We start from the raw sequence: 22,808 nt of genomic DNA, 5'->3' as shown, positions 1-22,808 counted from the left end.
TAGAGTGCAAAGCCACACTGTCCCGTGTTCGATATACTGATGAAAGTGGCTTGGGTTTTTGTTGTTTTTTTTTTTTCTTCTAATTTTTAGAGTATCAAATTGCTTGTTTTTCTGAATGAAATCTTTCAGGAATTCTTTTTAAGCCCATTAAGTAGCCCACCCCTCATTTTCTCTGTGCCCTTGTGTCTCTTATTGCTGTTCTCTCCAATTCCACGTATGAGTGAGAAATTAGTCATATTCTCTTGTGCCTGGCTTATTAACAGAATGTCCTCATTCCATATGTATCCCACAAAAAACATAATTTTGATCATTTTTATAGAAGAATAATACTTCGTTTTATACTTATGCCATGTTTTCTTTGTCCATTCATAAATAGACACCTTAGTTTTAGCGCCTGTCTTGGCTTTGGTGAACAGTACTGTAATCAGCATGGAGTATAGGTCCTTCTTCATATTGCCCTGTCCTTTCCAGTGTGCACCCAGCAGTCAAGTGACTAGAACATCGAGTGCAGTGTTCTCAACCTGTGGGTTGAGACCCCTTGGGGGGGGTCAAATGACCCATGCCCAGGGTTGCTTAAGACCATTGGAAAACATGAAACAGTAACAAAATTATGGCTATGAAGTAGCAACAGCAATAATTCCATGGTTGAGAGTCACCACAGCATGAGGAGCCATGTTAAAGAAAGGGGAAAGGGCTGAAGCATTAGGTGGTCTGAGAAATACTGTTCTAGTTGTTCTGTTCTCACGTTTTTAAGGAACTTCCATTCTGTATTTTTGTTTTTGTATTGGCCGTTCCAATTTACACCCCCACGGAGTGTATGATAGTTCCCTTCCTCTGTATCCTTAACTGCTTTTTTGTTGCTGCACTTTTATTGTAGCCATTACATCTGGAGTGAAAGGGGTCTCCTGAGGCTTTGCCTTGCATTTCTCCGATGAGTAGGGAGTGCTGACGTTCGTAGACCTGTATTCTGTTCACATCTGCTTCTGACCGTTTCTTAGTTGCAGAACTTTGTGACTGTTTGAGTTCTTGTATATTTTGGCTACTAATCCCTTGTCATAATGTAGTTTATGAATATGTTCCTTGTTTTAGGTAAATTAAGATGAATTCATTTAAGTTAGTTTATTTGACGTTAAGACATTAGGCACAATGACCAGAGAAGAACAGTAGTGCTGGAGAATTTTCCATACAAGGTGGTGAGGAAGAAGAGAGGATCCCCACCACCAGCAGCTCTAGTGCATATAGAAAGCCGATCACAGAATGGTAGGCATGAATCCTGTCTTACCAGAAATTATTCAATCTAAGTGTAGTAAACTCTAATAACAGACAAATTGGAGCATAGAATGATACTATTATGTGGATTGTGTAAGGGATACTTTGAAAAATAGAAAGATGCAGAAGACTCACAATGACACTTTGAGAGGAAGCCCCAGAGGCGCCCTAATTCCAGACAAGACTGGCCTTCTATTGTAAACAACTGTAGAGACTCAACCAGCAATGGGTTCTTCCATCAAGGAAAAGTAAACTTCAAAGAAACAGGGTTTTAGCTGGGTATTGGTGGCATACACCTTTAATCCCAGCGCTTGGGAGGCCGAGCAGCAGATCTCTGGGTTTGAGGCCAGCCTGGTCTACAGAGTGAGTTCTAGGACAGCCAGTGCTACACAGAGAAACCCTGTTTCAAAACAAACAAAGCAAAGCAAAGTAAAGAAACAAGTCTTACAGCATAACTCCAAATGCATAAAACAGATATAAACTACAAACACATAGCAACAAAAATTGACCCTAGAAGAAGAAATGGGCAATCTATCAGTCATAGTTGGAGACTCTAATCCTATACTGTAAAGAACAGATATAGCTAGTAAGAGAATGTAGAGGAGTTGAGCAGCATTATAACTAGACTAACCAGCAACCCCAAGGTATCCACCCTTGAGTTCCTACGCATCTCTCTCCAGGGTCATGATAGACTGTACTCAAACACCCCTTGGGAGTTATAAAGGTCTGAAATTCATATATACAGAGTGTATTCTATAACCATAGTGTATTTACAACAGACATTAATAAAGGGAAGAAATAGACAAGATTTACAAGTATGTGGAAGTTAATAAACATATTTTTCAGTGGATGGATCAGACAAGCAATTTGAGAAATTAGAAATAATTTTTGAGAGTAGTGAAATTTAAATACAGCATAGTGAAATGAAAATATAACCAAAATAGTGGTTGCTTAAAGGAAATATTTACAGATGCATATGTAACTTTATTAAACAAGCTCAGGTCAACAACAGCTTTTCACCACTAAACCTACAGCAAGCAGAAAGGAAAGGGCATGTAGATTAGAGAGGAAATAAATGAGTAAAAATAGGAAAACGATAGAAGACCAGTGAAGCCAAATGTGGTACATCGACACGATCAGTAAAAGGGTCGAGGTTGCAGCTGGGCGTGACTGTGTCACTCTCTAAAGTCATAAATGGGAGGGGCGCTATTACTGCTGACTTCATCACGATGAAAAGGGTTTCTTGGCGGTTTTCATAAACAGGATCAGTTGCATAGAAAAACTGCCAAATCCCCTGCAGTGAATGAAGAAGGCTGAGAAAGTCCGAGTGGAGAAAGTACAGTTTGGATCAGTAAATAGAAAGTCTCTGGAGAAACCCAGGCCTGGATGACTTTCCTAGTGACTTCTTTAAGGGTACAGAAGAATCAGCACCAGTGCTACGCAGAGGTTTTTGAAAAATGCAAGAGCAGATAATACTTTGAGTTGACTCCGTGAAGCCGGTTATCATGGTAGCAAAACCAGACAGGCAGAGAGGAGCTGAAAGCTGGAGACCAGTTTCCCTTTTAGAACACCAGCAGGACACGAGCAAACTAAGGGATTGCCTAAGCAGGAGACACTGTAACCTAGTGGCACTTATCCCAGGAAGTGGTAATGTTTTGCCATGATAAACTTATGGTGGATGGATAGATTGTGGAACGCGTAGATGGCCATGATAGGAAGAATTTTCAGTATTTATATTGCTCAGGTTTTATTCCAGATTATTTGATGCTGTGTTTTGGTTTTGGCCTGTGCTGAGTTTGAACCTTGTGCCATGTGTCCTGCTAGGCAAATGTTTGGTCCCTAACCTGCTGTTGTGTGATTTTCAGGTATGTATATAAGTCATCAGGAATTTTTTTTTAAAGTTCAGTCTGGGGCCTAAGACTGTACAGATTCCAGGTGGTAAAATGGTTTTTGTCCATGAAATACTTGAAGTGAATGTAGGACTGAATGCACCTTTCCTAATGGCAACTGTTATGATAGAAAACACGTGTGTGCTTCCCTCCTGGCCGGAGGAATGTGGGCCCCAGTGCAAGGAATTTACAACATGTTACACTGTCTGGGCTCCTGTTCTTTTGGGTTATTCTGGTATTATTCTTCAGGGATATTGATAATATGAGCTGGACCTTTACAGCAGTTATTTCCAGTTTAGCATGCCTGTTGCACATTACTGCTGAGTGATACTTGGCTGCAGCTCAGCATGCTAGCATGGTAGTTCCCCACTGAACAGTAAAACAGCATGCCAATAGCATGCTTGGCTAAGTGAAGGTTAGCCAATTAATTTCTATTTTCGTATCATCATTGCTGGTCTATAAGAAGGCAATTGCCTGGCTCTACTCCCTGCCCCCAAAAGATTCTCATTGTGTTATACACAAAGTCACATGGTTTGAACCCAAAATTTCCAGGCCCCCTTCCTATCACTGGAATTACAGGTGTGACAGTCATGCCAGGCTTTGATAATTGGCTTCTGTATGTTGATCCTGTGCATCCTGTTGACCCTGTGCATCCTGTTTAACTCTTACATTTTTGTTTTGTTGTGTTTGCTTGTTTGTTTATTTTATGAATTCTGGGGAATTTTTTAGAAACATGGAAATATTACCTGCAGAAAGGGACAAGTGTGTGCCTCCCCTTAGCGCTCTTTGCCGTTTGTGTGGCTGAGATCCTAGCAGTGTTTCAGTCAGAGCCGGGGTAGACGGCTGTAGTGGGAGCTGCGGGCTGCGTTCCTGCCGCCCCAGCCTCTGGGCCGCCTGCACGGCTAGCTTTATACCCGAAATAATTACACAGAAACTGTATTCATTTAAACACTGCTTGGCCCATTTCTGTTCATGTGTGTAGCACCCTAAGGTGCGCTTACCGGGAAAATTCTAGCCTACGTCCATCCTGGGTCAGAGCTTCATCGCATCTGCTCTGGAGAGGAGAGCATGGCGTCTGTCTCTCAGAGGAGCTGCCCTGCATCTGAGCTCACTTCCTCTTCCTCCCAGCATTCTATTCTGTTTACTCCACCAACCTATGTTTTAACCTATGAGGGCCAAGCAGTTTCTTTATTACTTAACCAATGAAATCAACAGATTGATATATGACCCTCCCACATCAGACGGCTCTCTTCACTCTTCCTGCCTGGCTCTAGAAGGCCTGCATCTGTTCTCTGCTGAGTAATAGCCCGGCTGGGTGCTTTTGTGAGTGGCCCGCACCACAGCCAGGGCATTTTCTCTACTCTTAGTCACCACTTTCCCATTTTTTAAAAAAATGAACAACTGCTGAATTTCATCAAAAGATTTTTTTTAATCAGTTGACAGTGATCATGAAGTTTTGTAGTCTGTTGACACCACAGGTTACAGTGTCAGTTCCTAAGGACTTGCCAGCTTTTCCTGCATTCCAGGACTAAAAAACAACTAGATTTTATTTTATTAATCTCCCCCCTTGAATTTTGTTGATAACTACACTTTAAATTGTTTCTGCTTACTTTGGTTATAATTTATTATTAAATTTTATGATAAAGATAGGCATGGTGGTACAGTCCCGAAATCCCAGAACTCCAGAATGACTGGAGGAGGATTAGGTGTTCCGGGACAGCCTGGGCTACATGGTGATTCACTAAAAAAACTAAACACAGCACTACAGAACAGGATGGTACAAAACAAGAACATAAGCTTAGATTGCTCATTTCTTTTTGGTTTTTCGAGACAGGGTTTCTCTGTAGCTTTGGTGCCTGTCCTGGAACTAGCTCTTGTAGACCAGGCTGGCCTCGAGCTCACAGAGATCCGTCTGCCTCTGCCTCCGGAGTGCTGGGATTAAAGGCGTGCGCCACCACTGCCCGGCTGATTGCTCATTTCTTTTCTTTCTTCTTTTTTTTTTTTTCTCTCTTTTTTTGGTTTTTCAAGACAGGGTTTCTTTGTAGCTTTGGAACCTGTCCTGGAACAGACTCTTATAGACCAGGCTGGCTTCGAACTCACAGAGATCCACCTGCCTCTGCCTTCCGAGTGCTGGGATTAAAGACGTGTGCCACCACCACCGGCAAAATTTTGTTTTTCTATGGGGAAGCATGAGCTGGTTTGTGCCCCCCCACCCAGCGTCTCTTTTGCTGTGCCTGTAAACTAAATGCTATGCTTTATCCACATTCATTTTAGATTTTCAGTTTGTTTTAGCTTCTTATGACTTTCTGTTTGACTAACGGGTTATTTGAGATACCTTGTATAGTTTTTTTTTTGAAAGTTCATAGAGTCATTATTGATTTCTAGTTTAATTCCCTTGTATCCAGAGAAAATACACAATATAGTTTTAGTTCTTTTAAGTATATAGTGTATATTAAGTCAGCCATACTAGATAAATGGTCAGTTCTCTGCTACAGTGAGCGCTCTTAGTTGTATGAGAGGCTTGTCTTTTTTGTGTTCCATGTGTAAGAACCTTGGTGGATGGGATGCAGTGATGCAGTAACTGTGGCTGCCTTTCCAACAGGTGGAGAAGCGCTCTCTCTCTCTCTCTCTCTCTCTCTCTCTCTCTCTCTCTCTCTCTCTCTCCTGAGATTGTAACTACTGTAGCAACAGTGATTATAACAATAAATGGCATTTTTATTGAGCTCTGATTTACTCACACTTTTAGACAGATAGGCAAGCATTTTATGTGAATTGTTTTATTTTCTCTAACAACTTAACTAAGGTAGCTACCATTATCTTCACAGTGTTCCACCTGCAGAAAGAGCGTGCCTTGAGGTTCAGGTCAGGCATGTGATCCTGGAGTCTGTATTCCATGAGTTTAACATAGGTTAGCTTTAATGGTTATGATGCAGAGAATTCCATAAGGATTTTGGTGCCTTCGTCCAGAGTTGGGACACATGCTTATTAAAAATTTCACTGCTGACTTGCAGGACAGACTTTGCTGGTGTATTCTGAGGAGACATGTAAGAAGTCCATGAGGCAGGGCACATGTGGATGATGTGTGTAAGAAGTCCATGAGGCAGGGCACATGTGGATGATGTGTGTGAGAAGTCCATGAGGCAGGGCACATGTGGATGATGTTGGGAACTGCTGCAGCCCTTCCACACCCAAACCCCAGGACTTCTGGGTTGTCATTGTCAGCTCAGTGGCGACAACAAAAGCACTCAGGACTCACTTGTGGAGTGTCGTTACGATAAGGTTTGTGTTCCAGCTTTCAGACCTCAGTAGAGCAGTTTCTTTAAGCAGAGAGAGTAGCAGTTAGCACAGAAACATGTCAAAGTGCAAAGTGTCAGACAAGTTACTCAGCCCTAAATGGGATTAATACATCATTATCTACTCCAAGGCTCGGGGATGCTCATGGAAGAGGTCAGGGAGGACTGGAGTGAACAGTGTCTTCTGGATGTGACAGGACCACCACACTCCTGAGAACTCATAGCAGCTGTGGTCACCTGCACAGGATCCAGCCCTGGGTAGTGGACCAGGGGCCCCCACCCATAACTTAGGAGCTATTGGCAGTTAGCGTTCCAGCTCTGGGGAGCAGACCAGGAGCCCTGACCCTTAAGGAGCTATTGGCAGTTGATGGCTTCTGGGGAGGGCAGAGTCAGCTCAAGTCTTCTTCTTTTTTTTTTTTTTCTATTTTATCTTTTTTTTTATTATTTTATTTTTTTATTGAAAAAAAATTTTCCGCCTCCTCCCCGCCTCCCATTTCCCTCCCCCTCTCCCGCCCCTCTCCCCCTCCCCCCCACTCCTCTTCTCCTCCCTCTCCAGCCCCAAGAGCAGTCAGGGTTCCCTGCCCTGTGGAAAGTCCAAGGTCCTCCCCACTCCATCCAGGTCTAGGAAGGTGAACAGCCAAACTGTATAGGCTCCCACAAAGCCAGAACATGAAGTAGGATCAAAACCCCGTGCCATTGTCCTTGGCCTCTCATCAGCTCTCATTGTCCGCCATGTTCAGAGAGTCCGGTTTTATCCCATGCTTTTTCAGTCACAGTCCAGCTGGCCTTGGTGAGCTCCCAATAGATCAGCCCCACTGTCTCAGTAGGTGGGTGCACCCCTCGTGGTCCTGCCTTCCTTGCTCATGTTCTCCCTCCTTCTGCTCCTCGTTAGGACCTTGGGAGCTCAGTCCGGTGCTCCAGTGTGGGTCTCTGTCTCTATCTCCATCCATCACTAGATGAAGGTTCTATGGTGATATGCAAGATATTCATCAGCATGACTATAGGATAGGGTCATTTCAGGTTCCCTATCCTCAGCTGCCCAAGGAACTAACTGGGGGCATTGCCCTGGCACCTGGTAGCCACTCCAGGTTCAAGTCTCTTGCCAACCCTTGGGTGGCTCCCTTAACTAAGATATGTGCTTCCCTGCTCACCTATCCAACCTTCCTTTATCTCCAATCATCCCATTTCCCCAAGTTCCCCCCATCCTCTCCTTCACTCTTTTCTCTCCCCATCTCCCCTTACCCCCATCCCACCCCACCCCCAAGATTCCAATTGTTTGCTTGTTTAGTTTGGTTTGGTTTGTTGTTGTTGAAATCCTTTGAGTCCAGTCCCCACTGCTCGTGAGCTTGTGGGTGTGGAGGCGCTACTGGAGCAGAGACAACCCACCAGCGGCCACACCCCCAGGAAAAATGGCTCTGCCTCACCCAGTAGCTGTCAGCTGCCAGTGGTGTGGCCTTGTTTGTCTTCCCTCTCTCCATCCTGGAGTTTGAAGTGACCTGATCTTGTCTGTGCCACCACTGGTGCTGTGAGTTCAGAAGTTACTGGGTCCAGAAGGGAGCACATCTCAGCACTTTGCCCACATGCCTGCTCTTAATTAGTTTTGTCTCCTTCTCTGGTGTCCTTGAACCTTTGCAGGTGGGGTTGATATGGCTGTCCCACACTGCAGTCACCTGTTCTCAGCCGTCGGGTCCAAGTGTCCCGCAGCCAAAGTGTGCAATGTCTTTAGCGCACTAGGTTTTTACCATCTAGTTATGGTTGGCACAAGAGGAATGATGATAGCCTACATATTTAATTTGATTTGTTTGTTTGTTTGTTTGTTTGTTTTGCGGGGGGAGGCTTCCTTGACCAGTAGAGTATTTCTCATTTATAGCACATACCTTCTGGGGAGATCATTGTCCATCATGGAATGTTCTTTATACAAGGGTGTTTTCTGATCTAAGCTTTTGCTTTTCTGATGTTTTTTGTTGGTTACTTTCTATGGGAAATATCTTTATGCACACACACAATTTTGTTTTAGACCGATCCTTAAACCAGACCAAACTTAGTTTGACAGGGTGTTTATTGGTCTTTCTGTCTGGTTAGTTCTTTCATTTAACTTTAACATTAGCAAGAGGAGTTCCTCTAAAGTCAGAATAGATGATATAAACTTGAGGCATGCTCAGAGATGCTCCTGTGGGTAAAAATGAAGTCGTTTCCTCCTCTCCTGGTTAAGACTCCAGTGGCTATCTAACAGCAATTAAAAGATCCTAAACATTGCAGTTTTCTAACTGCCTTCTGTGGGCAGCTGTTTAATTTGAAAGGAGAAGACAGCTAGGCTGAGTGTGGTTTTAAAAAAAAAAAAACCAAAAACTTAAAGCTGTTTCGAGAGACACATTTCCACAGCCCTTAGGTGTTGGAAGTACTTCCAATCTGAATGGGGCTGTAAGTCTGAGAATCCCAGGAAGCTTTGAACCATGAGAGTGTGTAATCCAGAAAGGCCCACAGCACTTGCTGCCCCGCGGGAGTGCCTTGGCTGACTTGATGAAGCTTGATAGAAAAGCAGAAATTCCCTGGGAACAAGACAGGCTCAGGGGCTGCTTCCTCTCCTGAGCTCCAGCCTCAGGCTCTGGGACCGACATCCATCCAGCCTTCTGTGTCATGCTTACAGATTTGAAGTGGGGTGTCAGTCCCAAGAAGTCAAACAATAATATTATTTAATTTGATAATAGTTGACATTGGACTTGGTATGCAAGAAGTACTCAGTAATTACAAACTGATTGCTTTTTATATATCAGAGCTCAGACAAACTTTTTGAGGTTCCTTTGCAAATAAATTCCCAATACCCAGACAGTGGTTTAATGGAAGAATGAATGAGCGATACATGTGAAATTCTTGCCATAATACCTGACTCAGTTTCTGTTCCATGAGGTCTGGTGGCTGCAGATAAGCTGAGGCTGCGGGCATCTGTCAGCATATTCAGTTCCGAGTAAAAGTATTAGTCAGCCTGGTACACCTGCACATGCTCTGTGTGCGTGCACTGGCTCTCCTCTAAGCTCCCCCTTACTGTCTCCATTTTCTATTTATTTATTTATTTATTAAAGATTTCTGTCTCCTCCCCACCACCATCCCATTTCCCTTGCCCTCCCCCAATCAACTCCCCTCTCTCATCAGCCTGAAGAGCAGTCAGGGTTCCCTGTCTTGTGGGAAGTCCAAGGACCTCCCACTTCCTTCCAGGTCTAGTAAGGTGAACATCCAAACAGCCTAGGCTCCCACAAAGCCAGTACGTGCAGTAGGATCAAAACCCAGTGCCATTGTTCTTGACTTCTCAGCAGTCCTCATTGTCCACTATGTTCAGTGAGTCCAGTTTTATCCCATGCTTTTTTCAGACCCAGTCCAGCTGCCCTTGGTGAGTTCCCGATAGAACATCCCCATTGTCTCAGTGTGTGGATGCCCCCCTCGCGGTCCTGAGTTCCTTGCTCATGCTCTCTCTCCTTCTGCTCCTGATTTGGACCTTGGGGTTTCAGTCCGGTGCTCCAATGTTGGACTCTGTCTCTATCTCCTTTCATTGCCTGATAAAGGTTAATATCCAGGAGGATGCCTATATGTTTTTCTTTGGGTTCACCTTCTTATTTAGCTTCTCTAGGATCATGAATTATAGTCTCAATGTTCTTTATTTATGGCCAGAAACCAATTATGAGTGAGTACATCCCATGGGACCTCCTGAGACTGAGAAGCTTCTGTAAAGCAAAGGACACTGTCACTAAGACAAAAAGGCAACCCACTGACTGGGAGAAGATCTTCACCAACCCCGCAACTGACAAAGGTCTGATCTCCAAAATATATAAAGAACTCAAGAAACTAGACTGTAAAAGGCTAATCAGCCCAATTATAAAATGGGGCACTAAGCTGAACAGAGAATTCTCAACAGAAGAAGTTCAAATGGCCAAAAGACACCTAAGGTCATGCTCAACTTCCTTCGTGATCAGGGAAATGCAAATCAAGACAACTTTAAGATACCATCTTACTCCTGTCAGAATGGCTAAAATCAAAAACACCAATGATGGCCTTTGCTGGAGAGGTTGTGGAGTAAGGGGTACACTCATCCATTGCTGGTGGGAATGCAAACTTGTGCAACCACTTTGGAAAGCAGTGTGGCGATTTCTCAGGAAATTCGGAATCAACCTATCCTTGGACCCAGCAATACCACTCTTGGGAATATACCCAAGAGATGCCCTATCATACAACAAAAGTATATGCTCAACTATGTTCATAGCAGCATTGTTTGTAATAGCCAGAACCTGGAAACAACCTAGATGCCCTTCAATGGAAGAATGGATGAAGAAAGTTTGGAATATATACATATTAGAGTACTACTCAGCAGTAAAAAACAATGACTTCTTGAATTTTACTGTCTCCATTTTCATAGGTGACTTTAAACAGCCCAAGCTCACATGTGACATTTGAACTAAAGCAGGCTGACTTCAGAGACTAGTTTCAGATTCTTTTGAAAGACCTCCTGTGTGTCGGGTGTTGAAATCTGTCCTCCTGGTGTTTCTATCTTAGACAAGGAGATAGCCCAAACACAAATAGCCAGTGAATGATGGGAGAGACTTGTCTGAAAAAACAAGAGCTTACCTCAAGTAGGTAGTAAGGGAGAGTTATCTAGCGAAGTGCAAACTGAGGTCTAGAGCTATCCAGGAAAAGCGTTCCTTTTGGAGGAAACCAGATTAGCAGAGGCAGGCCCTGAAGTGGGTCTCAGAACTTCAAATTACCAGAATGCCAAAGGGGGAGGTGGGTGTGCCAGACATGGCTTAAGGCTGTAGGGATTAGAAGGCCTTCCAAGCCATAGTTTTCATAATGACTGTGTTAGTGATCAGTATGAGGTTTAATTGGGACAAGTGCTATTTATGATTTTAGGACCTCATTGTCATTCCTGGGGAGAAGAATGGACACAGATCAGTATAACCACTTTTAGCTCAGAGACCAAAGGACAACTGTGAGGAAGATGGAAAGTTCCAGTCGTCTGTAGTTCTTACTGTGTGGCAGGGCAGGGACTGTCCTGAGGGTTTTATTCTCATGTCTTCTCGTGACTGAGGTGTGGGCTCGGAAGTCATAGGGCTGGGATTTGAACACATCTAAATCGACTGGAGGTTGGATCTTAACCCTCAGTGCTCTGCTGTTACAGCACACCAGCCTTGCCATTCCTGTCGCTCCTCCCCTGCTTCAGTTGATGCACACTCATGCTCGAGGCACCTTCTCTAGAGTGTGGTTTCTGTGCTGAAACTCTGGGACTCTCTGAATTTCAGTGTAGAGGAGCCCCAGCAGGTCTCCCTAGTGTCCCCCAAATGGCCTCCAGGGCGTACGCGTGGTCAGGAATGGGAGCTCTAGAACTTTCTAGGGGTCAGCTCACGTTGCTTTTTGGTATATATCAGTGTCCAAAGTGCCCAGAGAGTCAGGACCCTTAGAACAGATGTTTCCGGCCTGTGCTCTTCTGATGGTTTTCTAGCTCAGCACTCCATGAGCTTGGTAGATTACCTTGTTTAATCCCCACAGTAAAATGAAATCAAAGAGGAAACTGAAGTCCACAGGGGTTAAGTAAAGCTAAATTTTTGAGGTATAAGTTTTCCTCTGCTGCTCAGGTTGATCTCAAATTTGTGATCCTCCTGTCTCAGCTTTCTGAGTATCCAGCCAGTAGAGAAGCAGTAGAGATCTCATCCGAACAGTTGGATTACTGCACAGGCAGACCAGCAAAGAGGATTTCCTGTATACAGATCTGAAAATCAGAAACTGCTTCTGTGGACGGGATCGTGTGTTCAAAGAGGTTTACCAAACCTGAGTGTTTTCTTATGTCAGGTGCTTGAATAGCATAAAGGCACAGGTGTAACCTTATAGCTTAAGATGGCAGCACTGAGAATGTCTGCTATTCTGATTGCTAAAGTAGTTTATACTATTGTTAAACAAGTTACGAGGACAGAGGAAAAACAGGTAAACTGTGTCTTCTGGGAGAAGACTACAAGACTTACAGCTAGATGGCCAGCTATATGTTGAGATGATGCTGGTGGTGTATGGCAAGACTTGTCAGTGCTCAGGGGTCATGTAGAAGGAGCTTTGCTTAAGACAAGTCTACAGGGAAGCGATGAGGCTGAAACTGAATGACGTAAAGCAGAGGGCACAGCTAGTGCCAGGGTCCCAGTGCCCCAGGCAAAGGCTAAGGGTAAACGGCCAGATAATAAGAAAGACTCTGAGTCTGGTTACTTAGGGCCTTGTGAACCAGTTCACAGATCTTAGTTTCTAATCCTCAAAACAAGCTGCAGAAATATGTCAGATGGCAGCCACTTCACAAAGCACTCCAAGAACTCATTCTTGAGTCTGGCAAGTCCTCTGTGTCAAACAGGACTGTAGAAGTGTTCGTTTTTGTCTGTGGTCTTGAATGAGTGTGTGAAGGCTCTAAAGGAGATGTGCGTGGCACAAGCAGAAAGCTGACAGAAGGCACAGAGCAGGCATTGGAGTCATTTCCTGGTAAGAAAGAGAAGGGGGAACCATTCTGATCCCAAAGTGAGATTGTGGGGAAATAGGCAAGTTGGTGGAATTCGGAATTCGTTTCAGAGTGGGTTGACTTCAGCCTGAATGCGGAGTTCAGCCCACTCAGAAGCCGAGTGTTTTCAAATGAGTAAGCCGTGCAGCTTCTTTCTAGGCGGAGAGATCTGGAGCAGGGGAGGAGAGAGATGGACTGGGTTAGTGGTGTGAAGGCAGCCAGACCCGACTGTGGGTCCAGGCAGTGAGGTGACTTGGGAGAGAAGGGCTGGTTGGGGCAGAGGACTGGAGTTGGAAGACACAGGCTTGAGTTCAAATCTTGGTTCTGTCATCTACTCGCTTTGCCTTGGCTTCCTGACCACAGACTGGGATAACACTGAGCACTGCAGGGGCCAGGTTTCCTTCAGATGCTGCCTCTCCTTACTCTGTTTACGCATCCGCCTTGTGGCCATTCAGTGTACAAGGCACAGTGGTCACCGATTTTTGACGTGTGAACTTGAAGGAAGTTTGACAAATTGCCCAAAGTCATATCTGTCTTTAGAAAGCCAACATTCAGGAGCTGGAGAGATGGCTCAGTGGTTAAGAGCACCACCTGCTCTCCCAAAGATCCTGAGTTCAATTCCCAGCAACCACATGGTGGCTCACAACCATCTGTAATGAGATCTGGTGCCTTCTTCTGGCCTGCAGGCAGAGCACTGAGAATACTGTATACATAATCAATAAATAAATCTTTTAAAAAAAAAGAAAAGAAAACTAAAAAAGAAAGCCAACATTCAGAGTGATAGATAGCAGCCGGCACTCTTGGCCACATTGCTGAAATTCCAGTGATAGAGTCGATGATTGGGAAGAGAGGACAGTTAAACTAGACCTAACGTTTAAGAAAGTACAGGCATTTCATAAGGAGCAAGTGCACAGAGGCCGGGAAAGGGATTTCTGGGCCTGTGGGTGGAAAGGCTGCCAGTGTTCTGGAAGCAGAGAGAACCAAGCAGGGGTAAGGGTAGAGTGAGGGATTGTGAACAGAGGAAGAATGGAAAAGGACGCCCGAGCACACATTGGGAGCTAATATAAGGGCTCAGAGTTTATTTGTAAATGCCACGGGAGAAGTTGCCAGAGAATTTTAAACAGCCACTGTGACTTAATGGAAGCTTTTAAAAGGGGCATTCAGGTAGCTTCTGAGGAAACTTCCTCCCAGTCTGGGGGAAGATGCAGCAGGAGCCCTGCCCCTGCATCATGGCCTCAGGAGCCATGACAAGGGGTTTTAGGATAGGCCAGGGGTCTACAGGTAGCCTAGATGGGAGAATTCAAAGATGGTAGGTACCTGGGGTTTGTTGTTGCTGTTGTTTTTGTCCTCGTGGATGTTGAACCTAGGTCCTCACACATGTTGGGGTTGAGCACCTAAGTTTTAAATTTCAGCCATTGAAGGATAGATAGTATTTACCCAGAGTTGGGGAGATAATTGGAAGCAAACCATAGGGCTGGGCCAACAGTGAGTTCTCTTGTAGTATTAGGAGCGGCGGGCTACGTTCCTGGCACCTGGCCGCCCGCACGGCTAGCTTATTCCCCGAAATAATTACATAGAAACTGTATTCTTTTAAACACTGCCTGGTCCATTAGTTCCAGCCTCTTATTGGCTAGCTCTTACATATTGATCTAACGCATTTCTAATATTTTGTGTAGCACCACGAGCTGGCTTACCAGGAAAGATCTTAACCTGCGTCTGTCTGGAGTGAGAGAATCATGGCGACTGCCTGACTCGGCTTCTTTCTTCCAGCATTCTGTTCTGTTTACTCCACCTATCTAAATTCTACCCTATCAGAGGCCAAGCAGTTTCTTTATTAATTAACCAATGAAAGCAACAGATAGAAAGATGACCCTCCTCCATCATTCTCTTGTGCCTGTTTGTTCTGTGTGAGATGTATGTAGCTAGAAGATAGCATCTAGTACATGGTGGATAGAATCTAGACCTATGGGTCGCCATCTCCTGGGGAGGGGTCGTTGAATGACCCTCTCAAGGGTCAGGTATCAGATGTCCTACATATCAAATATTTACGTTATGATTCATAACAGTAGCAAAATTGCAGTTCTGAAGTAGCAGTGAAATAATTTTATGATGGGGAAGGGGTCACCACAACATGAGAAATTGATTAAAAGTCACAGTATCAGGAAAGTTAAGAACCATTGTTCTAGACAGAGCTTAGGAGTAGTTTGGGCTGAAGATGGGAACCATTGGTGTATAGAAGTTTGGATCATATGGGAGAAGGGAGACACTCAGGATCCTGAAAAGATTAAATGGTTTCTTACACCACCTAAGTTCTTCTCTTGTCATCACAGTCCTCAAAGTGTTTAGCAACACCAAAGCCAACTCAGTTATGTTCTCTACAGCCAGGGACCAGCCTCTGACACAGGGCCTTGGTTCCCATGGTAACAACACCAAAGCCAACTCAGTGCATTCTCTATAGCAAGGGCCAGCCTCTGACACAGGACCTTTGTTCTCATGGGGACAGTGGGATTTCTAAATGTGTATGCTCATGTCTCCAAGTGCTTATGCCCAGTTCTTCCACTGTGCTGGTCCGGGGTCCCCAAAGTATGTGATAACCTAGATCTAGGTTGCTGGGTCATTCCTCGTTTATCGTAATCTAAACTCTGAGGAAAATGTAAGGCTTACAAAAACTGCATTCATTCTTTTTAAATTAGTTCATAATTCATGAACTCAAGTACAATTCAAAGATTTTTATTATTTTAAGAACCCAGTCGATGAATTAGTTTATATATAAAATGTATTTTGTAAACTTTAAGTCAACTGAAACTTCATTTTTATTAAATAATATTTTCTGCTCTAAATCAAACTTCTCCTTTTTGAACCTTTATGTTAATTTGTAGATGGTTTGATTGTAAAGTTTATGCTTTACAATACACACACATACACACACACACACACACACACACACTGCCTCTCACAAATCACCTCATTTCTTTTGGTTGCCACAACATTCTACAGTCTGTTCCTGTTGCTAAGGACTCTGGAATGTCCTAGTACAGAAAGTAGTTATAGAACCTGCCCCAAAGACAGTTTAAATTATTTTGTTTTCCCTATCTTATATTCAGATAAGGCTATCTGAAAGCAAAAAATTTACAAACTAAAGTTGTTTTAGAAGTTTTGGAATAGGAACTGGGTTTCCCAGGGTAGCGTGAGCTGGGACTAAGTGTTCTACATGTTCTCCACTGTGGTATTGTACATGTGCATGTATGTGCATGCTGCCCAGCAGGATGCCCCGTGACAGGTGGCTAAGAACTGAACTTACATCCTACAAACCCAGAGTGTTGCTTGTGCTGCTTGCTTACTGGGTGATAGTCGAGGAGCTCATGTCTCCTGAAGTTGTGGGATTGTTTTTAGATGGAAATGGAATGGGGCAGGGGAAGGCAGGAGCGAGTCTGGAGAAGCTGATGGGCACTACTGATGAACTGAGTGGGGCAGCAGAGTGAATCTCCATAGTGCAGTCAGCACAGGTTATAATAAAACAGCCTCTGAACAAAAGAAAGGGAAACAAATGTGGTAAGTCATGTAAAGCATGCTTGGCACAGGACCCGGCAGATAGTGTTAGTTGGTAAAAGTCCGTTGTGATTGTGAGTCTCATGTTGTCATTTTAAATATCAAGTGAGCTTACATTTTTAAGGAAATTAAAATTATAGCAGAAATACAGATTTCTTACAGAATAACTCCTAATTATAGATGAGTGATGAAAACCAGGTTAAAGAGAAGGCAGTATTTTAATCATTGTACCTGCAAGGAGCTGTACATTTTCTAATTTCTTTCTTTTAATCTCTCTCTCTCTCTCTCTCTCTCTCTCTCTCTCTCTCTCTCTTTTCTATTACTGGTACTGTTCTCAGAACATCATTCAGTTTAGACAGCAATCTACCACTAGACTACACTGTGCCCTAGTTTTTCAAATTCCCTTAGTTTTAAAGTACTAGTGAGGTAGCTTCCAGAAGTATCTGGGTGGGTGGGTGGGTGGGTGGGTGGGTGGGTGGGTGGGTGGGTGGGTGGGTGGATGGATGGATGGATGGATAGATAGATAGATAGATAGATAGATAGATAGATAGATAGATAGATAGATTGATTTGAGTTTGGTTTTTAGGACAACATTTTGCTATATAGCACTATCATATTCTAAGCCGGCCCCAAACGCATCCTCCTGTTTTAGCCTTCAAAGTGCTGGAATAACATCATCTGTTGCCGTGCCCACCTAAAGTATGTAACTGAATAACGCCGCCTATCACTGAATGCAGTAAGCAATGATAGACCAGCTCATCATAGGCTCAGAGGAAGTTGCAGCCATTCTTAAATGAGTGCTGTTTAACTTTTGTTTATTAAATAAGGTTAACTGGCTTGTTTTGGTTAATGAAATTATTAATTTGGTATTTAAATACATTTTATACTTTGCAACTCTAAACATGAAATTTATGCCACTCCAGTAATTTGAATTTTCCTCATTAGTATCTGTATTAGGATACTTAGCACAGAGATGTAATACAACTTCTGTGTCCAACAATAGCCTTAGGAAAATAGCTTGTTAATAATTGGCATGGTGGTACATGCATTTAATCCCAGCATTCAGGAGGCTGAGGCAGGCGGATCTCGGTTTGAGGCCAGCCTGATTTACAAAGTGAATTCCAGGATTGCCGGTGCTGTTACACAGAGAATCCCTGTCTTGAAAAACCAAAAAGAAAAAAGAAAACTAGCATATTGTATGTGTATCATCCCATGGAATATAACTTCACCCTACCCCCATGTGTACTGTGTTGAACCTGAAGGAGGCATGCTTTTAAAGAAAACAGTGCCTTGTCTAGTTCTTTGCATTTATTTAAGCTTAGTCATGGAAATAACAGTGTGTTGCCAGTTCCTTACATTGTCTGCTCAATTTATGTAATCAAAGGTGTTTAGTTAGCTAACTCAGCATGGCATTCCAGGTTGCTCATGTTAGAATCTAGATGGAATACCTACAAATCCTTCTCTGGTCTTAAGTGACCATGTACAATTGTATGCATTAATATTGAATCCCTTTTAATTGAATATTGGCTTTAGATGAAGTACTTCACCACTTCCTGACTCGGTTTCTCCTTTTGAGTAGAGACAGTGGGACCTGTGTAAGTAGCTGTCCAGATAACATGAGCAAACAGGACAAAGAAACTACTCAGTGATGGTGCTTGCGTCCCAGAACCGTGATGTCCCTTAGTCCATTTCAGATTGATGTCTATTTATGTGCAAGTCAGTATAACAGACACTTCCAAGAAAATCGATTTGATGTTTTAGTATCATTTTATGACATCTCTTATGGTTTGGTTTTTTTTTAAAACCAGTACTAATATGCATGAAAAGTGAAATTAAATCTATAGGAAAGAGAAAAGAGGCCCATTAGCCTCCTACGTACTTTTTTACTAGTTACTTTTGTGGGGGCTTGCTCAGGCTAGGCAAACATCCACCACTGAGCTACACCTCCAGCCTCCTTTCTTCCCTGCCTCCCTTAGTTTGATCTGCTAAAATATTTGCCAAGATAAATGTGCTATCTGTGCACTCATTGAAATACTTGCTTAAAATAGGTAATTTTGAAGTATTTTAATGAGTTGGTTCCTAGACTGTTAATAACAACATCTAATGGTTGAACCTTTTATGTTTAACCGTGTTTACAAGAAATGAAATTACTGTACATTTATTTATATATATTCATAGTTTGGTTTTCATTGCTGTTTAAAGACAAAATAAAATTTGTCTCTTGCCCTATTCTGAAAATCAAACCACAATTAATGAATGAACTTCTGTGTTTGTACCCAAGTCAGTCTGGAGTGATCAGAATGTAAGATGTTATTGGGCCTTAAAAGCAAGTAGAAAACCATTTTCTTTGTATGGCATGGTGGTGAAATGGGTAATTTGCTCTCTGGTGGTATCTCTGTACCTTTCCTACTTGGTCCATAGGATTTGGGACTAGCCGACTGGAATAGAATGTATATTTAAGCAAATGACATCATTACAGCTTTGCAAGTTATTAAGCACATTTCATATTCTTGCAGATTGATCCTCAATCATGGTAAAGTTCACCTTTAATCATTTTATTGTCTTAGTATATTCATTGTGTGCATTTTAATAGTGCTAATACACCTTGTATTGGTTCTTGTCGGGCTGTATTTCAGCCCTTTGTAACAGCCTTAGCCTGATTTGATTTTTTTCTCAGTCATGCATGATAGGCCCTTCTTCCCTGTAACACACGCTCCTCCAGATGCCTCCTGTCCCAGCAGATAATAAGTGATACTGTTTCTCTGTTGCAGATATGCCTATATTTGGTCTCTGTCCTGCACATGATGATTTCTACTTAGTGGTGTGTAACGACTGCAACCAGGTTGTCAAACCGCAGGCATTTCAGTCTCACTACGGTAAGTGCTGAATCATGGAATTCCTCCGGAGGGAAAGGTGAAGCCTTGGCGCTCACCGCACCTTACTGAAGGCCAGTGATAGTATAGGGATTTTATCTGCTCCTCCTGTTATCACTGACAGGATGTAGGCATTCCAATTCATAGAAAGAGATAAAAGCTGTCATGTCGGGTGTTGATTGGATTTTATATTTTTATTTTCTGTTCTGCATTTTCTGGCTTTTCCTGAAATCTGAGGAGAAAGTATCTCTTGAAACTTTACATCACTATTATTTTTGATGTCTTTCTTTCTTAAGTCCATGGTTGTGAATTTAGTAGGTTTTTTGTTTGTTTGTTTGGTTGGTTGGTTGGTTTGGCTTTGGTTTTTTGAGACAGGGTCTGTGTAGCCCCAACTGTCTGGAACCAGGCTGGCCTGGAACTCACAGAGATCCGCCTGCCTCTGCCTCCTGAGTTCTGGGATTAAAGGCGTGCGCCACCACACAGAAGACTGACATTTGAAGAGAAAGCCAGTCAGTTGCCCAGTGTTTTGGACTCGGGCCTTTGAAGCCTGGACTAGATTGGGCTTAAATTTAAACCTGAAGAACAACAGGTTTTTTTTTCTTTGCCTTGAGCAAGAGACCCAGTCTTAGTTTGCTTATATAGTGCAGAGGGCAGTGGCCACCTCAGTGCTCCTGCTGGGCCTATGGAATGCCTGTGTAAAGCCAGTTCTTAGCACAGGGGATGTGGGGGTGAGGGCTGGGAGTGGGGTGGGGGTAGGTAGCAGAGTGAAGAGAGGTCCAGCTCTAGGCACAAGATGGCCTCTGTCTAGAACTAAAACAGCCTGAGGCTTTAAGAAGAAGAAGGAACACATTGCCCACAGGTGCAGTAAGTAACTGAGAGCCTTAGAGAAAATAGCCTTCACATGAGGATTTGAAAGTAAAATCGTTTGTTGTCTGTCTATAGGTTTAATTTTTCTGTTCTTAAAGCATGCTATATAAACCTGTTTTGGGAAGGCAGAAGGTCTGCAATGGCCTTTAAGCCCCTGCAGTTGCGAGTATTTGGAGAGACTAGACAAGGCTCCCATGGACAACGGCTCAGCTTATGTACTGAATCCTTATATTTGGTGGGTCCAGGCTGGTGTCAGGGTGACATGAGTAAGCTCTGAGCCAAGAACACCAGGCTGTCTGGAATGTGCTAGACAGTTTCACAGGCAGAGCTGTTGTACCCATTTGTGGATGAGCCCTGTATAAAAGTAGGCCTTTGCTGTGTGTTGATGGAGACCTGTTGCCAATACTCAGAACCAGAACATGGCTTAGTGATGCTTCTGGGAACTGATGAGCAGACTGGATTAGGAGGCAGCACTAGAGGAACCCTAAGCCTGTTGCTTCCTGAAGAACTATTTTAAGGCTTGAAAGGGCACTCTTGGTCATCTTTGAGGACTTCTTTACCTAGCAATGACAGCACATTACACAACCTTGGTTTCCTGTCTTGGGATGCAGGATCAGTGTGGGGAGCTGTTGGCTAAAGTACAGAAGAAGCAACATACAAGTATTTTCTTTTTTAAATCAAAATTTATTATGTATACAGTGTTCTACCTGCATGTATGCCTGCAGGCCAGAAGAGGGCACCAGATCTCATTACAAACTGTTGTGAGCCACCATGTGGTTGCTGGGAATTGAACTCAGGACCTTTGGAAGAGCAGGCAGTGCTCTTAACCACTGAGCCATCTCTCCGGCCCCAAGCCATCTCTCCAACCCTGCAGCATACAAGTATTTTTTTTTTTTTTTTTTTTGGTTTTTCGAGACAGGGTTTCTCTGTGGCTTTGGAGCCTGTCCTGGAACTAGCTCTTGTAGACCAGGCTGGTCTCGAACTCACAGAGATCCGCCTACCTCTGCCTCCCAAGTGCTGGGATTAAAGGCGTGCGCCACCACCGCCCGGCGCATACAAGTATTTTTAAAGCCGTCATTTTAGTGCTAAAATTAGACCCAGATTTACTTTAATCTCCTGTGCCTAATAGTCCCTGGTGCCTAGTCACATCGTAGATCATGAGCGTGAGGCGAGGCCCTCTAGTGGCAAGGGAAATAATACAGCTCTGGCAGAGGATGAGCGTCCTGGAGGCCTTTGTCTGAGTCAGTAGCAGAAGAGAGTGTTGGTGGAATTAGGAAGGGTATGGGAGACAAATCAGCTCAGAACAGGCATGGGCATCGTGAAGTGGAGGAGGGATGGCATCGTATCTGCCTGGAGGGGAGGTGTCCCCAGGGCCGAGGAGAACCCACTCTGGGTGCCACCCTGTCAATTCTTTTGAGTGCAAGAATTGTGAAAGGAACACTATTTTTGGAAACCAATCTTCCCTCCTCCCTTCTCCCCTTCCTTTTTGATGAAATTCCAGGAGGACAATTCTTTCTTTCTCTTTCTATAGTTAGTAACTATAAAAAATGGTTTTCAAAATCAGGATCTTGCCAAGCAGCCACTATCAGTTGTTTATTGCAGTACAGATGCTCTAACTCATGGTGGAACTCCATGGTAATAAGCCACTGTGAACAAAAAATCCTCCTAATTTAGTAAACCTAGTTTAGCGATTCTGTCACCAAGAGCAGCTTTTCCCATGACGCTGTGGCTGACTGGGAGCTATGGGCTGCAACTGTCACTCAGAGCAGCAGGATTGGGCCTAGGAAATGGGCAGAATTCAAACTAGAGCTTCTGTTGACTGTGTATTGTTTTCACATCGCTGTGTGGTCAAGGCAGTCATGAAAAGGGTCTGACTTTGTCCTGGCTGTAGGAAAGCAGCTTTAGCAGGAACATTGCTGTGGGCTCCAAGCTCTTTTCACCTGTAGTGGCCATGAGCCTTCCTTCCTTTCTGCTCCTTGACTGTGTTGAGTGTTTTGGATTCCTGAAGATGTCAACATTGAGAGTCAGAGCTTGTCTTAAAAAATCTCATACCTGCCAGTGGAGTGAGTGTATCTTTTGATTTAAAGTGTGGTAGTAATTTCCTGTGAATTCATGCGTTGCTGGTATTGGCTGTGACTTTTAGGAACAAACAGGCAGTTGCTCTGAAATCCTATAGATAGTTCATTGAAAACAACCAAAGTCAGGACAGGGAAGGGCACCACACTTATGTTGGTGAGATGGGTTTTGAGGAAACTGGTGGGCAGCACATTGTTGCCTAGAGAAGTGACCATATAATCTCTACTAGCAAGCTGCCTTTGGGGGAAACCCTGACGAGTGATGGTGCCAGCTACAGCGTCACTGCAGTGTTCTGACTGCTCTCGTGGTATAACCAGTTTTCTCTCCTGAAGCGGTGTGGTAATAGTAATGTATGTTTTCTTGACATTGCTGTAACGTTTTAAAATATTCTAGCATTCCTCGTGTTTATCTTCAGTTAGTTACTCAGTATTTTTTAACCATGGGCTGTTTCTTATGGTTAATATCTGATTTAAAAAAT

General features: G+C 43.6%; 1 protein-coding gene across 7 annotated transcripts in view; it reads left to right on the top strand.

Annotated features, from left to right (window-relative positions):
- The window catches only part of Atxn7 (ataxin 7), a 156,281-nt gene that overhangs the window by 86,093 nt on the left and 47,380 nt on the right, over positions 1-22,808 (top strand). For all 7 annotated transcript variants that reach the window (XR_009057118.1, XM_057769233.1, XM_057769237.1 and 4 more), the window contains one exon: positions 19,286-19,390. Coding sequence is in view for 6 of the 7 variants with exons in the window: in XM_057769233.1 (XP_057625216.1) it covers positions 19,286-19,390 (105 nt within the window). In the remaining variant the exon portion in view is untranslated. The remainder of the gene's footprint in view (positions 1-19,285; positions 19,391-22,808) is intronic.

Source organism: Chionomys nivalis, chromosome 5, assembly GCF_950005125.1.
Source record: "Chionomys nivalis chromosome 5, mChiNiv1.1, whole genome shotgun sequence".
In the NCBI taxonomy this organism is placed as follows: Eukaryota; Metazoa; Chordata; class Mammalia; order Rodentia; family Cricetidae; genus Chionomys; species Chionomys nivalis.
Note: the sequence above shows the minus strand (reverse complement) of the source record. Positions and strands in the feature narration are given on the sequence as shown.